Here is a 20,171-nt window from a genome sequence, read left to right as displayed (position 1 = left end):
CCCGGGCCTGAGCGGGGCGGGCTCCGGACCAGCCCGGTTTTTCAAGAAGACAAATTTTTTATTTTTCAAGAATACAAAGCAAAAAAATAAACACAATTTTGATAAAAAATATATATTCTTAAGCAATAATAATTATGTAATTTATAAATATAAAAAAATATAGAAATTAAAATGATAAAATGATATAAAATATTGAAGAATTTATAGAAACAAACAAAAATAAAAATAATTGTAGAATTCAAAGAGCCCCAAGTCCGAATCAAAGAACTCTAAATTATATTGTGGCTAGGATTTGAACCACTAACCTCCTCTCCAAACTTCTAAATTTTACCACTAGACTAAGTAACCCATAGTATTCATGTCATTCAATATATGTATATGTATATGTATATATACACACACACACACATATACATATATTATACATAAACAAATTGTATTATACATAAACATATATATATATATATATATATATATATATATATATATAATAAGTATATAATGATTATAATATATATTAATAATATAGAATTAATATAAATTATATATATAGATAATATAATTATATAAATATATAAATAATGGGGCCTATCAATGATGATTTCCCTCTTACACCTAGGGCACACATCCCTAACCAACCACACTCTCTCCCCTACTTAGAGAGGATGTGAGATGCCACATAGGCGTCAATATAGGAAAATCCCTTCCTTGACAATAGATCTCATAATCTATATATATACATATATTATAAACTATTAATTATATATAATATAAAGTATATATAATATATATAGTATATATATATATATATAATATATATATATATATAATATATAGATTTATAAACTTATATACTATATAACTGTATAACTGTATTTTACTATAACACATATAAGTATATTATATAAGAGTAAATATATGATATATTATATCATATATAAAAGTATACTTTATAATACTTCTATAAAAGAGATAGTTACATAATTTATCACATAATATATACAAGAGTAATATAGATAATATTAGACATATAAAGAATGAATTAATACATATATTTAACAGATATAATAACATTACATAAAGGAAGAGATATATATTGATATATAATTTATACAAATATGAAGAGTAAATATATATCATATACATATATAACGAGAAACTATATAACAACATATATAGACAAAGAATACTTATACATCATAATAATAAGGAACTTTAATATACTAACCAAGAGAGAGATAAAATTATTTATATAATAATATATATATATATATAATAATATATATAATATATATAATAGTATTATATATATATAATATATAATAAAGTACATATAAAATAAACATAAAAATTACATTCCGCCGCAAGCCCTCCCGGGCCATCGGCCGTCGAGGCGCCCGACACCCCGACTTCGTCGGGCCGGGCTTTTGAACCCCAACATGAATAAAGATCACCAAGAAAACCTCCATCAACTATTTAACTTTAAAAAACCCCGCTCAATTATGGAGTTATTGTAGATAACCCCCTCAACTTTCAAAAGGTTATTTATCCTCCCTCAACTTTTCTCATTTAACCCCTTAAACTAATATAATTTAAATCTAAAGGAATAAATGATTTAAAATTATTATACTATCCCTAAGACGTTAATTTTTTTACCATATTGATCCTTTTCAACTATTTTTGTTAAAAATAACTTTTATTTTATTCCCCCTTCTTATTCCTCCATCTTTGTTGTTAGGTTTACGTGCAAATCTAATTTTTCTGTTTTGAAACGCTAAAGTTCTTCTATTTTCTTCTTATCCATGCTTGTAATGTTTGAAACAATTGAAACTTTTAAATTACTTTTGAACATTAGTTTACTCATCAAAACCCATCAAGTCGAAGTCTAAAATTTTGATTGGGTTGGGTTTTTAAACTCACATGATTTTTTTTCAACCAATGATAATTTAGTCATTGCATATTTCAAATTAACTATTAGGGGGTTATTTGAAAAAACTAGAATGATACACCCCATAGCTAAGGAGGGTTTATTCATATTTTGAAAGTTTTGCAGGGTTGTCTACAAAACTCTCAAATTTAAGGGAGGGAGGGGGGGCGGGGGGTGTTTCTAAAAGATAAAATAGCTGAGTGAGATTTTCTGAGACAAGGCGCCATAGGGGGGGTTGTTTCTAGAATTAACCTAATTATTTATCATGAATAAATGATTCTTAGGCGTATCCACATAAAGTGGGGTCAAGTGTCCCCATTTTGCTCCCGCTCTACAACGTCCACAAACTACATTAATACATAACCATTTTGTAAACCCGCCCCTATTGAAAAAACACATTGCTAAGAATTTAAAGTTATATATATCCCACTAAAATCTCAAATCATCTCACTGATTGGGTATCAACTAATTAAAAAAGTTGTATTTGACAATATTACTAGTGATGTGAGAATGTATTTTTTTTTTAAATATGAAAACAAGATACAAATAGCTGTAAACTTTAAAATTATTAATTACATAATAACACCACCTAACAAAAATATAAAGTGATGCCACTTTTCAGAAATCATGGATCCAACATTGAATAAACCCACATTTCTTTAGACTTTAGTGATCTTAAAAATCACCAATTGCAAATAATTTATAAGATTAATTTTCCCCGCTATTTTCCCCTTTTGATTGATAAAACGATATTTGCTTTATTAATGGACTGTTTGTTTAATTAAAAACACGATAGTAAATGCTGCTGAGTTACTGCATGCACATATCACGAAATAGAAACCCAAAAAAAAGCAAAAGCAGAATAAATTTCTTGTTTTTTTTATTTATACTATTCCCCACCCTTCAGTTCGAAATCAATCTCCTCGATTCCCCTTTCGCATTCAATTCTCTTGCACTTCTCGCCACTTTCTCCTCACTCTTTACTCTCAACTAAATAAGAAAATGGAAGAACCCATTTCCTTAGCTTTCAAATCTCCAGCTATTTTTGTGACTAAACATAACTAAGCCCTCTTCTTCCTCCTCTTGATAGGCTTTGAACTAATCAAACCCAAGTGGGGGGGAAAGGGAAAGATAGTGATCAATGAGGTCTTTTGGGTTCTTGATTCTGCTCTCTTTCACTGTTTCAGCACTCATCGTCAGCAAGAGCAACAGCATTGCAGGTTTTACTCTATCCTTATATTTACCTTTTTTTTTAACGTGGAGTCTTAAGTTGTTAGTATAGGATTTTAGATGCTCTAAGCGGAAATGCAGGAAACGTTTTCTTAACATCTAAACGAATGATCTATTGCATAAATCAATTGGATTAAGAATTAGGAAAAACAATTACCTCTTGATGCGTGTTCAAAGCCTTCTCTAATGGAGAGATTGAGAGTCTCACTTGAAAACTCCTCTAGTTGATCCACCCGAGCAAAGATCTGGATCCTTAGAAATCAACTGCTAGGTTGAAGATGATAGGAGAGAAAGTAGTAACACTTTCACGTATATAGAGAAAGTGGAATTGGATTGGATTTTTTAAAAGAAAAACCACTCTTATTTATAATCCACAAATTAAAGTCATATTTAATTCTATAATTAAATATAATCCACTAATTAAAGTCATATTTAATTCTATAATTAAATATTATCTTTTATAACATTTATAAATAAATTTATCCTTTATTTAACAATAACTCCTTATTATTAATAAACTCTATTTCGAAGTTATATCTTATATAACTTTATATTATAATTCTCCCAATATATCCAGTCCATAAACTCTTAGGGTGTGACCTCGTAGGACCCAATTATAATAGCAATGAACTTTATAACATAAAGTCCATAAATCATAGTTGGCTTCTACAAAAGCACTATGATTACCTAAAATAACCGGATTGTAAATCTCCATTAAATGTCCCATTTTATAATTAGTAATTGCACATTCAATTAAAGGACACAATTCCTTCAGTTAGAATGATGTTATTTGCGCATCTATTATTATGTGGGTAAACATTAGTCCGCTGACTGTTTGACGTTTTGTCTTGATCTCTGTTGGTTACCATAACGGAGGGAGGAAGGAATTGCACCAGCTATAATAAGTTGATTGTTGTGATGTAAACAAGAAGAGAAGTTGATGACATGAAGAAGATTTTACTGAAGTTAGAGTGAATTGATGGGGTTCTAATAGTGTAAATCAAATATGACTTTTCCATTGTCTGTATGAAGAGGCTTTTGGAGTCAAACAATAGGCAGTTGAATCTCTCAACAGAGCTAACAAGGGTTATTCCCTATGCATGTATTTTCAGATTTCCTGCATTGTCACTCCCGTGCATGCTTAAGGATTGTTGTATCCGCGTACGTAGCCAGTTCAATTCTTGTTACTTACAATTTAAAGAGAATTTAAAGAAAAATAACATTGCATTAGTCTAGTTTTTCGGCCTGTGGAAAGGGCGCTCAACTTATGGAGCATGTTAGAATAGGAAATTGTAACTTTTAACTCTCACAACTCTGAAATTTTGGCGTAGTGGAAGGGATGTTAACGAATAGTGAAGACGTTAGTTGTCCAGTGACTTGTATATCCCAGAGTGGATGCCAGATACTTGCACACCTTGTTAGTTATTATAGTGTTATGTAGTTTAGAAGAAAAAAATGCATTTTTTGATAGTATGGGTTCTGGTACTAACATAGTGGTACTTAACCACCGGAGCAGCCTCAGACTCTCTCAATTTAGCTCATTTTATTTTATGGAGAAATTTGGCATAATTTCTACAATTGAGATGAGTAATTAGGTTTAGCGAGGCTCTTTATCTGATTGATTGTGATGTTGTATTGATATAGCAGAAGCATAACCGAAGAAGATAACTACTCATTCTCGTATGAGGAAAACGATACAAACCCTAGAAAGGCCCAAGAATAGAAAACTTTCTGAAATACTAATAATCAATGTGAAGAGTCTCACAAATTCGTTCCCCTTGTATATGGTATAAAACAATGCAAAAGTACTAAAATCATCTTTCTTAAAGCAAATAGATCTCCTAAAAATAAAAGATGTTTCATAAGATCTAGAAACTAGATTAGACCAAAACTCTTTGACGTGCAGTTTGAACCTGAAGACGATTTCCTTTGACCCTAAAACTTGGTTAGAACGACAAATTGTCTGACTTGTAGAGCACTTACCGACTTTACAAAAACATATAATAATAGCAATTCTATGAAGAGAGTCAAAAGTTACAGTCCATTGAAGTTGCACGTCGAAATCTGGCTAAAAATCACTCTCTTTTCTTGGATTGTCCAAGCTTCGCACGATTTGATTCTTCGCCCAAAAAGCATTAGCAATTACCTCCACATCTTACCCCGATTTTGGCTGGAGATAAAGTGGCACGTCAGGATGGAAGTGTCACTTTGGGATGGAACTCCGTCAAGTCAGCAACATTGAAGGTAGGAGAAATATTGGCCAAAAAACACTAAATAACTTCACAATGTAGACATTATCATTGAGTCGTCGTAGTATGCGGCATGGGCCAACCTTTTTCATCTCGAGCTTGTTGTATGGGCGTACAGGAAATCGTTCTTTGTGCAGGTTTATTATGATCAAACAGTTTTTGACGACAATGCAGATCATCATCAAACTTGTACTTAGTATTCCATGCTTCAAGCTTCTTCTGCACTTCAGCTTGAATTACCTTGATGTGCTCGGTCATGTCAACACCCTACCCTTGACCCTTATGCAATTTTAGCATGTCCACAGCATGGTTGGGTTTACACTGATAAACAATCTCAAATGGAGTCTTCTCTAGAGAACGGTTGACAACACTATTGAAAGCAAACTCCGCTAGTGTAAGAAATAGATCTCACTACTTAGGCCGGTCTCCATAAATACTACAAAGCGAGTTTCCTTATATCTAGTTGACCACATCTGTGTGCTCATCAATCTGTCGATGGAACGAGCTGCTGAACTGCAACACTGTGCAAAATAACCCTTACAATGTCCTCCAAAAGTGGCTGAGAAACTTGAAATTAGGATCAAAAGTAATAGACTTTGGCACGCAATGTAAACAATCTCTCGTAAAAAGAGATGAGCAATGTTAGACGTATCGCTAGTCTTCTTACATGCAATAAAGTGAGCCATCTTTGAGAACCTGTCCACCACTACAAAGATGGAATCTATACCCCACTGTGAACAAGGTTTTAAATATCGGCCGACATATTCGACATGTCGGCCGACATATCGGTTTGAGGGCTTGACCGACACGACATGGACGTTTTCAACTCGTATATCGGTTTTCAGGGTCAAATCGGAAATATCAGGGTCATATCGGGCATATCGGCCTATTTTTTAGCTTTGCAAAATCGACCGATATGGTACTTTTTTTTAAGATCTGTTTTTTGTTCGGGTTTGGGTTTAGTGATAAATACCCAAACCCGTTTGACCCGTTCTCATGTTTAAGGGTTCCTTATGAACCCGATAGAAAGAATTTATGAACTCAAATCCATATATTATTTACTTTTTATATGTTTAGTCTATAGAATTTATAAAGTATGCTTATATTAAATTTATGAATGTTTAGATTACATTTAGGACATGATATTATACATATGCGCACTATCCGATATGGCAATCCGATATTTAGTCAATGTCCCCCGATATATCCCCGATTTCCGCTATCCGATATGGATTTTAGCCATCCGACATGAACCCGACATCCGATATTTAAAACCTTGACTGTGAATGAGGAAGGCCAAGCACAAATTCCATCGAAATGTCTTCTCATGGGACGTTGGGTACAGGAAGATGTGTATAAAGACCTATGTTTTATGACCACTCCTTAGCGGTTTGGCATGCCAAATACTTCTTGACAACTTTGTCAACATCTGTACGCAAATGTGGCCAAAAATACTGCTCATCCACTAATGCGATCATTTTATCACAACTTAAATGTCCCACTAGGCCACCTCCATGGAGCTCTAGAATGAGTTGCTCGGGCAAAGATCCATATGGAATACAAAGCCTATTCTGAAAGAAAAGAAACCCATCCTAAATAATTATGGTGCCCTAGTGTATTCGCGATGCAAGCCACCCAATCATCATGAAAGTCCTTATCATCTACATATAGATCTTTCAAGCAATCTGTAGGACCCTAGAGGGGGGTGATTAGGGTCTTATGCTAATCTAATCCGATTAAATGCCAATTAAAAATAATTAACAACTATATTCTTGCAAGATAGGTATACAATCTATAATGGGCAAGAATATGCAATATACACAAAGTGATATATCCTATATGATGAAATATATATGAGTATATGAGCAAGGATATATAAACTCAAGGGTAAACAATCTAAACTAGATAGTGGATGATATAGATAATGAGCTAATGACAATGGCGATATAAGATATGAACATAAATATGAAAGAACGCCAAAGCACACTCAAACAAGCAATATGATCACGGAGTTCGGACCTTCCGTCCTACGTCTCCGCTCCCCACTCCCGGGGAGAAATCCACTATCACAACCGGGTTTTCTACGCTCACCCGAATAACGTTTACACCTCACAGTGTCGGTTTTCAACGCTCACCGATCAACGTTCACACTCACCCTCACAATGTCGGTTTTCAACGTTCACCGATCAACGTCCACTCCTCACACTCGGTTTTCTAGTTCACCGAAAACTTCACAACACACTCGGTTTCTAGCTCACCGAAAACCTTACAACACTCACAAAGTAAATACAACAAATTTGTTCTCTACAATAGATGAGAACACAATGTAGCACAACTCAAGGTTACAATCTCTCACCACCCAACTATACTATGCAATGAAAGATACAATAAGCTCAATGTGGGTGTGTGTGACAATGAGTAAAATAAAATCTAACTCAATTAACAAACTAGCAATAATAAGAATATGAAAATCAATAATGAAATTGCTAGAGAAAAGAGTTAGAAAACTTCTCTATAAACACAAAGAAGAGGATGAAGAGGATTGAGAATGAATCCCTCAATCTACAGTGAAAACTTCCTCCTTTGTAAACAGAAACCCAAACTCAAAACAAACAGTAAAACCCTAAACCCTTGCTTAAACTTTTCTTTTCTTTTAAAACATTTCTTAGTTAGCTTGAGAGTTGAAGACAATGGGGTATTTATACCCTCTCACAACTCAGCCAAGAAACCAGAGCAAAAGACAAAACAGCCCCAAGGCAACGGTCAAAAAACTAGCCGTTGGAAGCTGAACTGGACGGCGTCGGTCGACCGAAAATTTCGTCGGTCGACCGAAAATTTTCATCGGTCGACCGGACCGGTCGACCGACAGGCTTCTGTCGGCCAGGAAACTTTTGACCTCAGGTTCGGTCGACCGATCCGGTCGACCGAAAACTGACACTCAAAAAACCTGATTTTAAAATGCTGTTTAAAAATATCAAATAAATTCCAAAAAATGTAAAACTTTGGGGAATGATTGTAGACATGATAATACACATGCTACAAAAATCCAAAAAATGTAAAACTTTGGGGAATGATTGTAGACATGATAATAAACATGCTACAACGACTGGTTTCGAAAAAGGACTTCCCAAATGAAAAATATCATCATTTTACAAAATAGTCCAAAACATGAAAACCTGAAAATTGATATTTTGATATTTTGACTTAAACAACATTTTGAAACCTTATGAAATGATTGTATAGACTTGATAAAAGATATAACATGTTGTTATGAAGTCTATAATCTAGAAATACAATATTTTCATAAATTTGCATATTCTATGCAATATATTCAAAACACTAAATATGATTTCATTAAATATAACTTGTTAAAGACGAAATCATATATAGGCACATAAACGTGAAACAAAATAGTATTTTCCAATTTTATTTATTTGTTTCATATATAAACTCGAAACCTATTAAACCAAAAACATATATGTATATATATAACTGTATATATACAAAACCAAAACCAAAGCGTGTATGTGTGTATATGATTGAGCTTAAAGTACTAACACACATAATATAAATTCCTAAACTAAATTACCCAAGCAATGATCTTGATCTTCAATAAGCTTGACTTGGTACACTTGCGGATGAAGCTTGAACTTGGATCTTGACTTAAATGTGCATTGCTTCACTCCACTAATCCGCCAACCTCCATTTGATATCGTCGTTATGGCGCAATCCATCCATCCTCCAACAACGTTGTTTGTCTACAAAACATAGGAATGCACAAACACTAGACAAACAACATTAGTAATAAATTGTTTGTTAAACATCATCAAAACAAGAAGGCCAACAATCTCCCCCTTTTTGATGATGACAAACAATTTACAAAAAGAGATATATGCATGAAGGAAATGAATATATAATTTATAATTCACATGCATATACAAGATAATAACTCACATGCATATAAACAAACAAGATAGATATACTCACAATATTTCTCCCCCTTTGACAACATCAAAAAGGGGACAAAGGAATAAGAGAGCGAAAGCTCCCCCTATCAATAAGCACGGGTGAGTATCAAACATAAAAAGATCTAGGGATTGCTCCCCCTATCAAAATGCCATATAGAGTATAAGCAATAAAAGATCATGGCAAACATGTGAGCAAGCATAAATAATATGCCAAAAATCACTCACATCCAAGAGATAATGAGAACACATAATGATATGTTACGATAAATAGGATAGATTTATGAAATCAAAAGAAGAGAAACATGAGAATCATGTAAAAAATTTTCAAATGAAAACAAGTCAACCAATTGAAATCATAAATCAAAGTTTAAATCCAAAACCGATGTTTGATCAATCAAGAAATTGATCAAACAAATCATAGAATACATTATAAACCACGAATAGATGATCCATAAGCACAAACACGTAAATATCATCATATAAGTGAAATATAATGAATTAAAGGCAACAATTCAAAACAAAATCTTTGACACAAGAATTTTAAGAGAGGCAACCATATCTAGCTCTTGAGCTAGTAACAACCCATATAAATATTTTTAGCACCCGGTAAACAATAATTTGGGAATAAACACCCAACAAATCCGGAGGGTTATATAAACATAGTCCTCTTATCAACACAAAAATAATAATCATGAAAACACAAGATTTTATCAATTATAAATTGTTTTCATATAAAAAGATTTTAAAGCATAATTTTCAAAACCAAGATAAAGAATGATAAAAACATTAAAATTCTTAGTTTGAAAATCAAATTTGTTTTGGTACCCAAGAACTCTTGGTACCAAAAGATTTAGGGACATGACCCCTATCATTAAAGCTCAAAGTCCTAGGGTTATGAACTCTCTTGGACATATATGGTGCACGTGATCGGTCATAGCAATAATTACTCAAATGACCCTTCCGATTGCAATATGTACAATGGAAAGGAAGCATTTGCTTATGTTGACCATTAAAAGGTGCACGTGGAACATTTGCAAATAAAGAACATCTAAAAACATGTGGCCTACTAGAAGCATTTGGCAAATGAGATTTAATTTTTAAATCAAAACAATATTTGGCCAAATGACCAAGACGACCACAATGATCACACTTAAACTTTTGTGCATGCTTATGATGAATAATGGGTGCATGTGTGTGTACATGTGATGAAGAAGCTACATGAGATGCACAAGGAGCATTGATATTTTTATGTTTGTGTGCATCATAGCAAAATTTAGCTAGATGGCACAAGGAATATTAGAATTCTTATGTTTGTGTGCATCATAACAAAACTTAGCTAAATGACCTTGACGGCCGCAAATAGAACACTTGTAAGTTTTGCTATACATGTGTGCATAATGAGTGGATGATTTTGATTTGGTCTTGGCACACATGTTCATAAGCTTCTTATGGTTATTAATGCATATTTTCAAAGTTGAATCTAAAGATGAAATACTATTTTTCATAAGATTCAAATCTTCATTTTTAGGCACATATGCATTTTTAGAAGTAGAACATAAATAGTCATTTATAAATGAAGCAGTGTTATTTTTTATGTTCTCTACTTCTAACATGGCATCAATCTTAGCATGAGATAAGCTAGAAATGGATGATGATAATTTCTCATTTTCCAAATTTAATAAGTCATTGCTTTCTTTAAGCATAGTATTTTCATTTTCAATGACATCAAATTTGGATACTAGCTTCTCATGATCGGATTTTAAAACATCATGCTTGCTTTTTAAATCATTAAAATCATTTTGCAATTTGTTATAGGCATGCAATAATTTTTCACTAGCACAAGCAAGTTCATCACTAGATAAATCATTATCGGGTTCGAACTCGCAAACCTCACTAGGGCTATCGCCTAGTGGCCGTGTGCATGAGGCTCCACATGAACTTGAAGCGGGATCCTCCAAAGCTTGTCGGATCGCCTCCAAGTCTCCTTGATGCGCTTCTATGAATTTCCATAATGTATAAGCGCTATCAAAAGAATCAAGCTTGTTAGACATAAATGAATCAAATGCATTTAATAAAAATTCTAACATAAGCTTGTTCATAATAAACATCTTTTTATCATGTTTGCTCCACTTGGATTTCTCCAACGTGGGCACAATATAAGCACAATCAATGATTTCCCATAAATCGATATTTTTAGATTGAACAAATATTTTGAATCTAAAACACCATTGAGCATAAGGGAAAGCATTGAATTTAGGAGCAATACTAGAATCATAGCCTAAACAAGATGCATCATTCATATTCATAATTTGTAAAAATATGCAAGCAAGATGCAAATGCAATCAAAACAAGATTAGCACAAATAAGATAACTTGGATCTTTAACTCAAGGCGGTTAGACCTTAAATCAAAGAGCACCAAGCTCTGATACCAATTGTTAGACCCTAGAGGGGGGGTGATTAGGGTCTTATGCTAATCTAATCCGATTAAATGCCAATTAAAAATAATTAACAACTATATTCTTGCAAGATAGGTATACAATCTATTATGGGCAAGAATATGCAATATACACAAAGTGATATATCCTATATGATGAAATATATATGCAAGGATATATAAACTAAGGGTGATATAAACATAAACAAGATAAACAAGATAGTGGACAATGTGAACAATAGATAATGGCGACAAGAATGATATGAACAATAAGCACAAGTGAGACGCCAAGACAATCACAAACACACAAAGATGATCACGGAGTTCGGACCTTCCGTCCTACGTCTCCGCTCCCCACTCCCGGGGAGAAATCCACTAACACAACCGGGTTTTCTACGCTCACTCGAATAACGTTTACACCTCACAGTGTCGGTTTTCAACGCTCACCGATCAACGTTCACACTCACCCTCACAATGTCGGTTTTCAACGTTCACCGATCAACGTCCACTCCTCACACTCGGTTTTCTAGTTCACCGAAAACTTCACAACACACTCGGTTTCTAGCTCACCGAAAACCTTACAACACTCACAAAGTAAATACAACAAATTTGTTCTCTACAATAGATGAGAACACAATGTAGCTCACTCTCAATTTGTTACAACTCCCCACAACCCAAATTACACTATGAATGTAAATACAATAAGCTCAATAGGTTGTGTGTGAACAAAGAGAGAAAAACAATATAAACTCAATATAAAATCTAGCTTATGAAATTAAGAACAAAACTTATAAAATGCTAGAATTGAGTTTAAGGAAACTTCTCTATAGATGACAAGAGAGAGGGAGAAGAATGAATGCTCAAACACCAAGGATGATCTCCACTTGCTCTTGTGAAATTGAATTCACAAACTCAAAACACTCAAATGCTTAAAAGCTTATAAACACACTTTAAACAAACTTAAACCCTTGATTAAAACTTTCTTAAACTTGTTTTAAAACTCTCTTAATCAACTTGAAAAGACATCAGCAATGGGGTATATATACCCACTAGAAATCTTAGCAAAAACCCCAAAACAAATGACAAAATAGCCCCCAGAGAAACAGCTCAGAAATAGCCGTTAGAAGTCCAACGGTCATATTGTCGGTCGACCGAAAATTCAGTCGGTCGACCGATGGAGCGCAAAAGCACGAAAACCAGCTCTGGACAATCGTCGGTCGACCGGTGCGGTCGACCGATGAAAACTTTCGGTCGACCGAGACATGATAATACACATGCTACAAAAACTGGTTTTCTAAAAAGACTTCCCAAATGAGAAATATCATCTTTTTGCAAAATAGTCCAAAACATGAAAACCTGAAAATTGATATTTTGATATTTTGACTTAAACAACATTTTGAAACCTTATGAAATGATTGTATAGACTTGATAAAAGATATAACATGTTGTTATGAAGTCTATAATCTAAATTTGCATATTCTATGCAATATATTCAAAACACTAAATATGATTTCATTAAATATAAGCTTGTTAAAGATGAAATCATATATATACATATAAGCATGAAACAAAATAGTATTTTCCAATTCTATGCATTTGTTTCATATATAAACTCGAAAACTATAAAACAAAAGACGTATATGTATATATATAAAACTATATATATATATATATATAGAAACCAAAACTTTTGTATATGTATATAACTATATATATATACAAAGAAATCAATAAATGTGTGTGTATAGATATTGAGCTTAGAGTATATAACACACATAATATAAAATCTAAAACTAAATTACCCAAGCAATGATCTTGATCTTCAACGAAGCTCTATCTTGGTAATCTTGCGGATGAAGCTTGAACTTGGATCTTGACTTAAATGTGCATTGCTTCACTCCACTAATCCGCCAACCTCCATTTGATATCGTCGTTATGGCGCAATCCATCCATCCTCCAACAACGTTGTTTGTCTACAAAACATAGGAATGCACAAACACTAGACAAACAACATTAGTAATAAATTGTTTGTTAAACATCATCAAAACAAGAAGGCCAACACAATCAAATCCAATAATAAAATTATTCATAGTTACTAATAAGGAGGTACAGCTGCTAAGATCATCAACAACTTTGTTCAGCTTTCTTGAGTTATGCTTCATAAAAAACATAAACTGTTGCAAAAAGCAACTCAAAGCTCATGCATACAATTCAAGATTTTTTGGTTGTATAAGAATTTGAGTGCCTCGTAATCGGTAGAAAACACGAATTCACTACGGAAGGTACCGCTGCCAGCAACAAACAGATCGGGCAATGGTATAAAACTAGAGCTAGTATGATGTCCACTTCCTCCTGGACTCACTTAGCTTCTCATTGTAGAAAACTGCCGGAAGACACTCCTACGATAGGACAACACTAATGCATCAAACTTCACCTCGAAGACTTTATCAACATCAAGTAAGTCAAGGACTAAAGCATTGGACAACTTCTCTTTGATAACAACGAAAACTTGATCAGCCTCCTCGACCCAATTTAATTTTCCTCCCTTCATGCCCTATGTGATCGATGTCATGATGATGCTGAAGTGATGAATGAAACGTTGATTAAATATCGCCAACCCATGAAAGTTTCAGATCTCTATGATGGTCTTCCGGGAAGGGCACTCGTGAATTGCACGAATCTTCTTCTTGTCAGCATGAATGCCCTTAGCACCAACTATGAAACTCAAATAAAAGTCGATCTGGCAGAAAAATGCACTTCTGGCGATTGATGAACAACTAATTCTCACGAAGGACAGCTAAAACATCCCACAAGTCATCGACATGGTCCTCCAATATCTTGCTATAGATAAGAATATCGTTATTTGTCGATGAACGGACGAAAGATCTGTATCATCAAACACATAAAAGTGCTTAGGCCATTAGATAGCCCAAATGACATGACAAGACACTCATAAAGACTCTTTTATCTTCAATGTTGTCCTTCATTCATCTTTGGGCCTGATTCGAATTTAACAGTAGCCACTCAAGTTATCTTTGAAAAGGACAGTGATCCTTAGAGCATATCTAGCATATCATTGAGCTAAGGGATTGAAAATCTATATTTATTAGTGATCTTGTTGATTGTCCGGCTATTAACACACATTCGCCAACTCCTCTCCTTCTTCGGGGTGATTAATGTTGGGGCCGCACACGGACTCAAACTTTCTTAAATTAGCCCTTTCTTCAACAACTCGAAGACCTCCTATAATATAGCACTCTCATTTGGATTCATGTGGTAGTGTGGGAGGTTTGATAAACTAGCACCAGGAACATGGTAAATGCGACACTAAAGCGCTCAGGGGGCAAGTCATCGGATAACCCTTTTGGGAATATGTCGATGAACTCTTCAAGTAACGGTTGTATAAGAGGAGGAACTGAATCCGTGAAGACGTTGAACACTACTGCAAATACCGTCTTAGTTTCCTCCACTACAACCTGAAAGTCTGCACCCTGAATAACAAGAAAATATATACTTTTCGATGTCACCACCACTAGAACTAGTTCACTGTGTAAGGTGCGACTACAACTGGAATACCATCTTTTCAAAAAGTATAAGTGTTCTCTTTGCCCCTATGAATGACATCGAGACCAAATTGACACGGTCTCCCTAGTAGGAAATGATAGGCAATTATAGCAACTACATTGCACGAAATGATGTCTTTTTATTTGCCGATGGAGAAAGGAATTCGACATTGTTCATTAACATTAACATTTCCCACTAACTTAATCCAACCGATCTTGTAAGTATGTAGGTGCTTCTCGGTGGGAGGATGTAGGTGCTTCTCGGTGGGTAAATGTAGGCGCTTCACAACATCTCCTGAAACAAAGTTCTCGCAATTGCCGCTATCAATGGTCACGTTGGAAATCTTCAACCAGATAGTGGATCGAGTATGAAATATGTTGTGTCATTGTGGGTCCTCTTTAGTTCTTGGGGCTAACATTATCTTTCTAATCACTAAAGAATGGGAAGGGTAATCATCATTATCATCAACATCCCCATCCACTATGGTATAAGTCACCTCCTCGCCAAAGACATCCTCATTGACTCGATCGTCATCATGATCCATCATGTTAATACGGCCACGCGACAATCATTGGTTCGATGGCCCGATTCACTACACTTGAAGCACTTTCCCGGTATCGACCGAGCATAGGCGTTGGATTGGATCACCCTCTTTTCTTGGATCGTCTGAGCTTCGCGCGATCCGATTTATCTCAAAAGGCAGCAATTGCCTCTGCATCATGTATATATTCTGGCTTTCAGCTTTAGGATGTATACCTGCTTTTGTTTTCCTTCAAAAGAGCTTAAAGCTTTCATCTTGGTACTTTGGGTGAAATGCATTACTTTTCATGCCTTGATGTTTACTTACTCCTATCATCCAGATGTGTTTGGAATATATTTTGCTTAGTTAAATCTAGGCTTTCCAGTGTGAGTTACTTGGCTGTGGTGTAAGATACTTCCTAGTCGATCTTGTATCATATGGTTTAAACAACATTATAAGCACAAGTTCCTTGGAGAGAAACAAGTGACGAGGGCTCCTATGCTTTGAAGGAGGGAGGGAGAGCAGGATCAATTATAGCAGTCATGATTGATACTTGTAGATCAGATATAAAATTGTTCTAGTTATCAAAGGGCAAATGATTTACACTAATGCGTTAAGGGGGGTTTCATCAAGGGGGAGTTTTCTTCTCAGTATAATACGTTTATCGTATCAGAAGGAAAGTTAGTACCATTGATCTTTAACTTTTGGTTTTACAGCGAAGTAAAGCTATTTGCATTTCAAGTTACATGAGATAGTATATCAAGTTTGTTTCTTGTACTTAGAAGGCAATCTGGGCTCCAAAAAATGCTAAATTTTTAATGATGAGTTATCATATGCTATATAGATGGTAGGACTTTCTAGGGACATTTTAATAGCCCTTAAAACATTTAGCTAATATTTTTCCACATTATGTTTAAGTCAAGTGATAGGTAGAGCTTTCCCTATGCTTCAATCATGGAGCACAAGTCACAAGTCAAAGTCATGCCAGAGGCCATAAAAGCTTAAGGCAACTATGATCTTATAGGACCTTTAGCATAAACCTTTTGGTTCAACTTGTAAGAAGACTTAACTCTCATTGGAATGTTTTAGAATATAATACAATAACCCTCACCATAACCTCAAAGTTTTGGTGTGGGACTTTAAGATGGTATATTGATATCACGGCAACCCAGGTTCGAATCTCACTGGTCACGAATTTAACGCTGATTTTCAAAAGTTAATCTTGCTATGTCAGTTTAGGTTTCAGCCCATAAAAAGGACCTTCAACCTGCAGAGATATGTTAAGATACAAAACAATAGCCCTCATCTTTCACACAACTTTGGAGTTTTGGTGTAAATAACAGGGACTTTAAGAGAAAGGTTAGTCTCACACTGATCCTTGCTGTGAACCAATGGTAATACGGAATGGCTATGTCTTTGGAATGGTCTAAAGTTACCCATATATGGAGGGAAGGTAGTCGATGTGCGGACTTTACTGCCAATGATGGGCAAAATGTGAATGTAAGTGTTGTATCTATGCGAGATTTTCCCTCTCCACTAGTTCAAATGGCTAGGGAAGATCTTGTTGCTTATTACATGAGAATGTAATTCCTTTTTATAATGGCGTATTAGCCCCTATAAACAAAGGAATAGCTACGTGGCTCCCGATTATTTTTGTGCTAGTTATTCATCAATATAATTTACAGAGACTTATTCTTTAAGGGTTACAGGAATGAGAAGCCGTAGTCTGTGGAGCCACCTGATGCTTGAAACTGCTTTACTTATCTTTTCCATTTTTATTATTTTAAGAATTAAAATAATTTTCTGTCTTTTATTTTGATTGCGTTGTTTATTCAGACTCGGCCTTTACTAACCATGAAAGTTGTGATCACAGCAGACTGTAGAGGAGCTGCTGCAGTGATCAACAACAGGAAACTAAAGGTATGCATTTTCACTGGAGTTGCTTGCGTACAAAATTATCTTATAACATAATTCTTATTTAATGAAGGAAATCTTTTATTGATTAAATTTGATCATTGATATCAGTAACATATTCATTCTAGACCACTGTTTTTGTCTACTAGTTTACTTGGGTATCCTAAATTTATTCTAAAGCAAATACTTATGCTATTGATAGTCATAGTAACAACAAGGGAAAACAAGAGTAGAACCATCTAAAAAAATAGTTTCACTTGTTCAGATACACAAGTGAACAAAAAATAGCTTATGTGACAACAATCAATTCCCATTTGTTATGTCAAGGACACAAATCTTGGTATCCTTAAGAACATTTCTGTCAATCTCAAAAGAGTGCATTTTGATATGGGTTCTTTTGCAGGAAAGGAGCTATGATGCCTGCAGGGATGTGGGCAGTATTAACAAGGAGGACTATCCCCGTTCTGATCCATCTCCGAACTCAAAAGCGGCTATAAGCTCTGGCCCTATCGAGCACGGAACTCCTCTCATGCCGTATGTGCCAAGGGCAACACCTCCAGCTCATCCCAGGCACGGGTCTCCTCCTTAAATCAAGCTCCATTCTGCCAATGCCTCTTTTTGTACTTGAAATTCTGTGATCTGCCACTTGAGAACATTTCTTAGTGTTGTAAGATCTTATTTTGTATTCAGTACTTGTGGCTGTATAATTAGTAGTCTATTTTGCTAAGAAGTCTCATTCTCATCGATCTAAGTTGTGAAAATAACCTTAACTAGATAACCTGGTAATGAAGCATGATGTTCTTATTGGTAATGAAGCTCTGGCCCCTACACACTAATTGATGAGCACAATGTAGTACTTATCATTATTTTTGTTGTATTGTTATCTTAGAAATTGAAGTGCTAATCACATTAAAGCATGTCGAACCTAAGACCGATAACCATAGTACTTAATGTTTCAAGAAACGTTTTCAGTCCATACTTGACGGTACTCTCTCCTGTAAAATACTTTACAGTAGTTAGTGATGTTCCTTTCTTATTAATATCTGCACTTTCATATCCTGGAACACATGCCGTTATGATTTTGAAGCAGACATATTGTGCTCACTACTACAAAAGCCCCTTATAATAACAGCTAATTAATTAAACTGTTGCTATTGGGCCTTATTGATACGGTTATTATGAAACCTGACCTCTTACTTTCTCTTTGAGACAGTTGCCCATTATATCTCAATTAAATTGAAAAACAAAATTAGATATTTCTATTAAAATAAAGGTGGGTACCTAAATTTCTGGGTGTAAAATAAAACCGGGGGAACCAATTATTAGGCAAGCGGTAATTTCTATTTTGATTAACGGTTGGGATTTGCTGACGTGGATTTTTTATTTTTTATAAAAAAATAATCTAATAGCAAAGGTTGTTATATTATTTGCAAAGGGTGTAGATCATTGCAATAAGCTAATTGCAATGTTCTTAATAGTAACAGACTATTTACAAAGGTTTTAACTATTGCTAATGTCTTAGAAACGGTCTAAACCGTTGCTAATAGGCCTACAACCTGTTAGCAACTATTTGATCCAATGCTATGATGAGCTTTTGTAGTAGTGATTGTTTTCCCCCTGTTACAAGCATGAGACTATAGTTTTGGAATTTGGACTTCACTGTCATAAAGATTTTAAAATGTTTCATGACATGCCCTTGATCAATGCATCTTGTCTGATTTTGTAGCTTCGAACAATATCCAACGTTGTTAGGGCGATATAAATGGATTATTTCTATTATGCTAACCTATTTTTTTTCTGGGGTGAAGTGGTCACTGGCTTATATCATGACATTTTGCTCTTAGAAGCAAAGCTTAGAGAACTTCTGTGGCGCTCATCCTAAATTGGTTTGCAGAGGATCGAACTCCATTAGATTGTTGCGGAAAATCGTTGTAGGTGTTGAATAAAGTTATACATTAATTAACATAAGATGATAAGAGACCAAACATTTTGAGGATTTGCTTTAGTCATACTGGGCATTGGTTGAGCTACTAGCAGTGATATTTTTTACCGTCTCGCGATTGTCAACCGATTTGCTGCTTCGGAGGGACGTACGTGCTGACTTTTGTTTGTCCATGAAGAGTGGATTGTAAATTTTAGTCTTCATAGGATAGGATATTGAGTCCACTTCAAAGTTCATACATAATTTAGCTTAATGAAGCATATCTTGATTTTTGATTTGGTTATAATCCCTAGGACATAAATCGCATTCAACAATTTTTTTTGGATAATCTGATGTTATAGATTTTCATTCAGGGAGAATGGACATAATGGGTACCCTGAGTTTGAGAGTTTTAGCGAACTTTAGTCGTATAGAAAATTCAC

General features: G+C 34.6%; 1 protein-coding gene across 2 annotated transcripts; it reads left to right on the top strand.

Annotated features, from left to right (window-relative positions):
- LOC109820421 lies at positions 2,810-18,618 on the top strand. 2 transcript variants are annotated; one of them, XM_020386561.1, is made up of 3 exons: positions 2,810-3,147; positions 17,770-17,813; positions 18,211-18,618. In XM_020386561.1, the coding sequence occupies exons 1-3, from the start codon at positions 3,069-3,071 to the stop codon at positions 18,394-18,396; spliced, it is 309 nt and encodes a 102-aa protein (XP_020242150.1). In that variant the 5' UTR covers positions 2,810-3,068; the 3' UTR covers positions 18,397-18,618. The 2 variants fall into 2 exon arrangements, with proteins under 2 accessions (XP_020242150.1, XP_020242149.1); XM_020386560.1 differs by having other exon boundaries at positions 2,812-3,147; positions 17,767-17,813.

This window comes from Asparagus officinalis, chromosome 8, assembly GCF_001876935.1.
Source record: "Asparagus officinalis chromosome 8, Aspof.V1, whole genome shotgun sequence".
NCBI lineage: Eukaryota > Viridiplantae > Streptophyta > Magnoliopsida > Asparagales > Asparagaceae > Asparagus > Asparagus officinalis.
The sequence above is the reverse complement of the archived record's forward strand: the minus strand, read 5'-3'. Positions and strand labels throughout refer to the sequence as shown.

What these genes read in the sequence shown, in the direction of transcription:
- LOC109820421 (XM_020386560.1), top strand. Translation starts at nt 3,069, where the DNA reads ATGAGGTCTTTTGGGTTCTTGATTCTGCTCTCTTTCACTGTTTCAGCA. An exon ending in CAAGAGCAACAGCATTGCAG is followed by an intron (nt 3,148 to 17,766) that starts GTTTTACTCTAT and finishes TTGTGATCACAG; the next exon opens with CAGACTGTAGAGGAGCTGCT. An exon ending in TCAACAACAGGAAACTAAAG is followed by an intron (nt 17,814 to 18,210) that starts GTATGCATTTTC and finishes GTTCTTTTGCAG; the next exon opens with GAAAGGAGCTATGATGCCTG.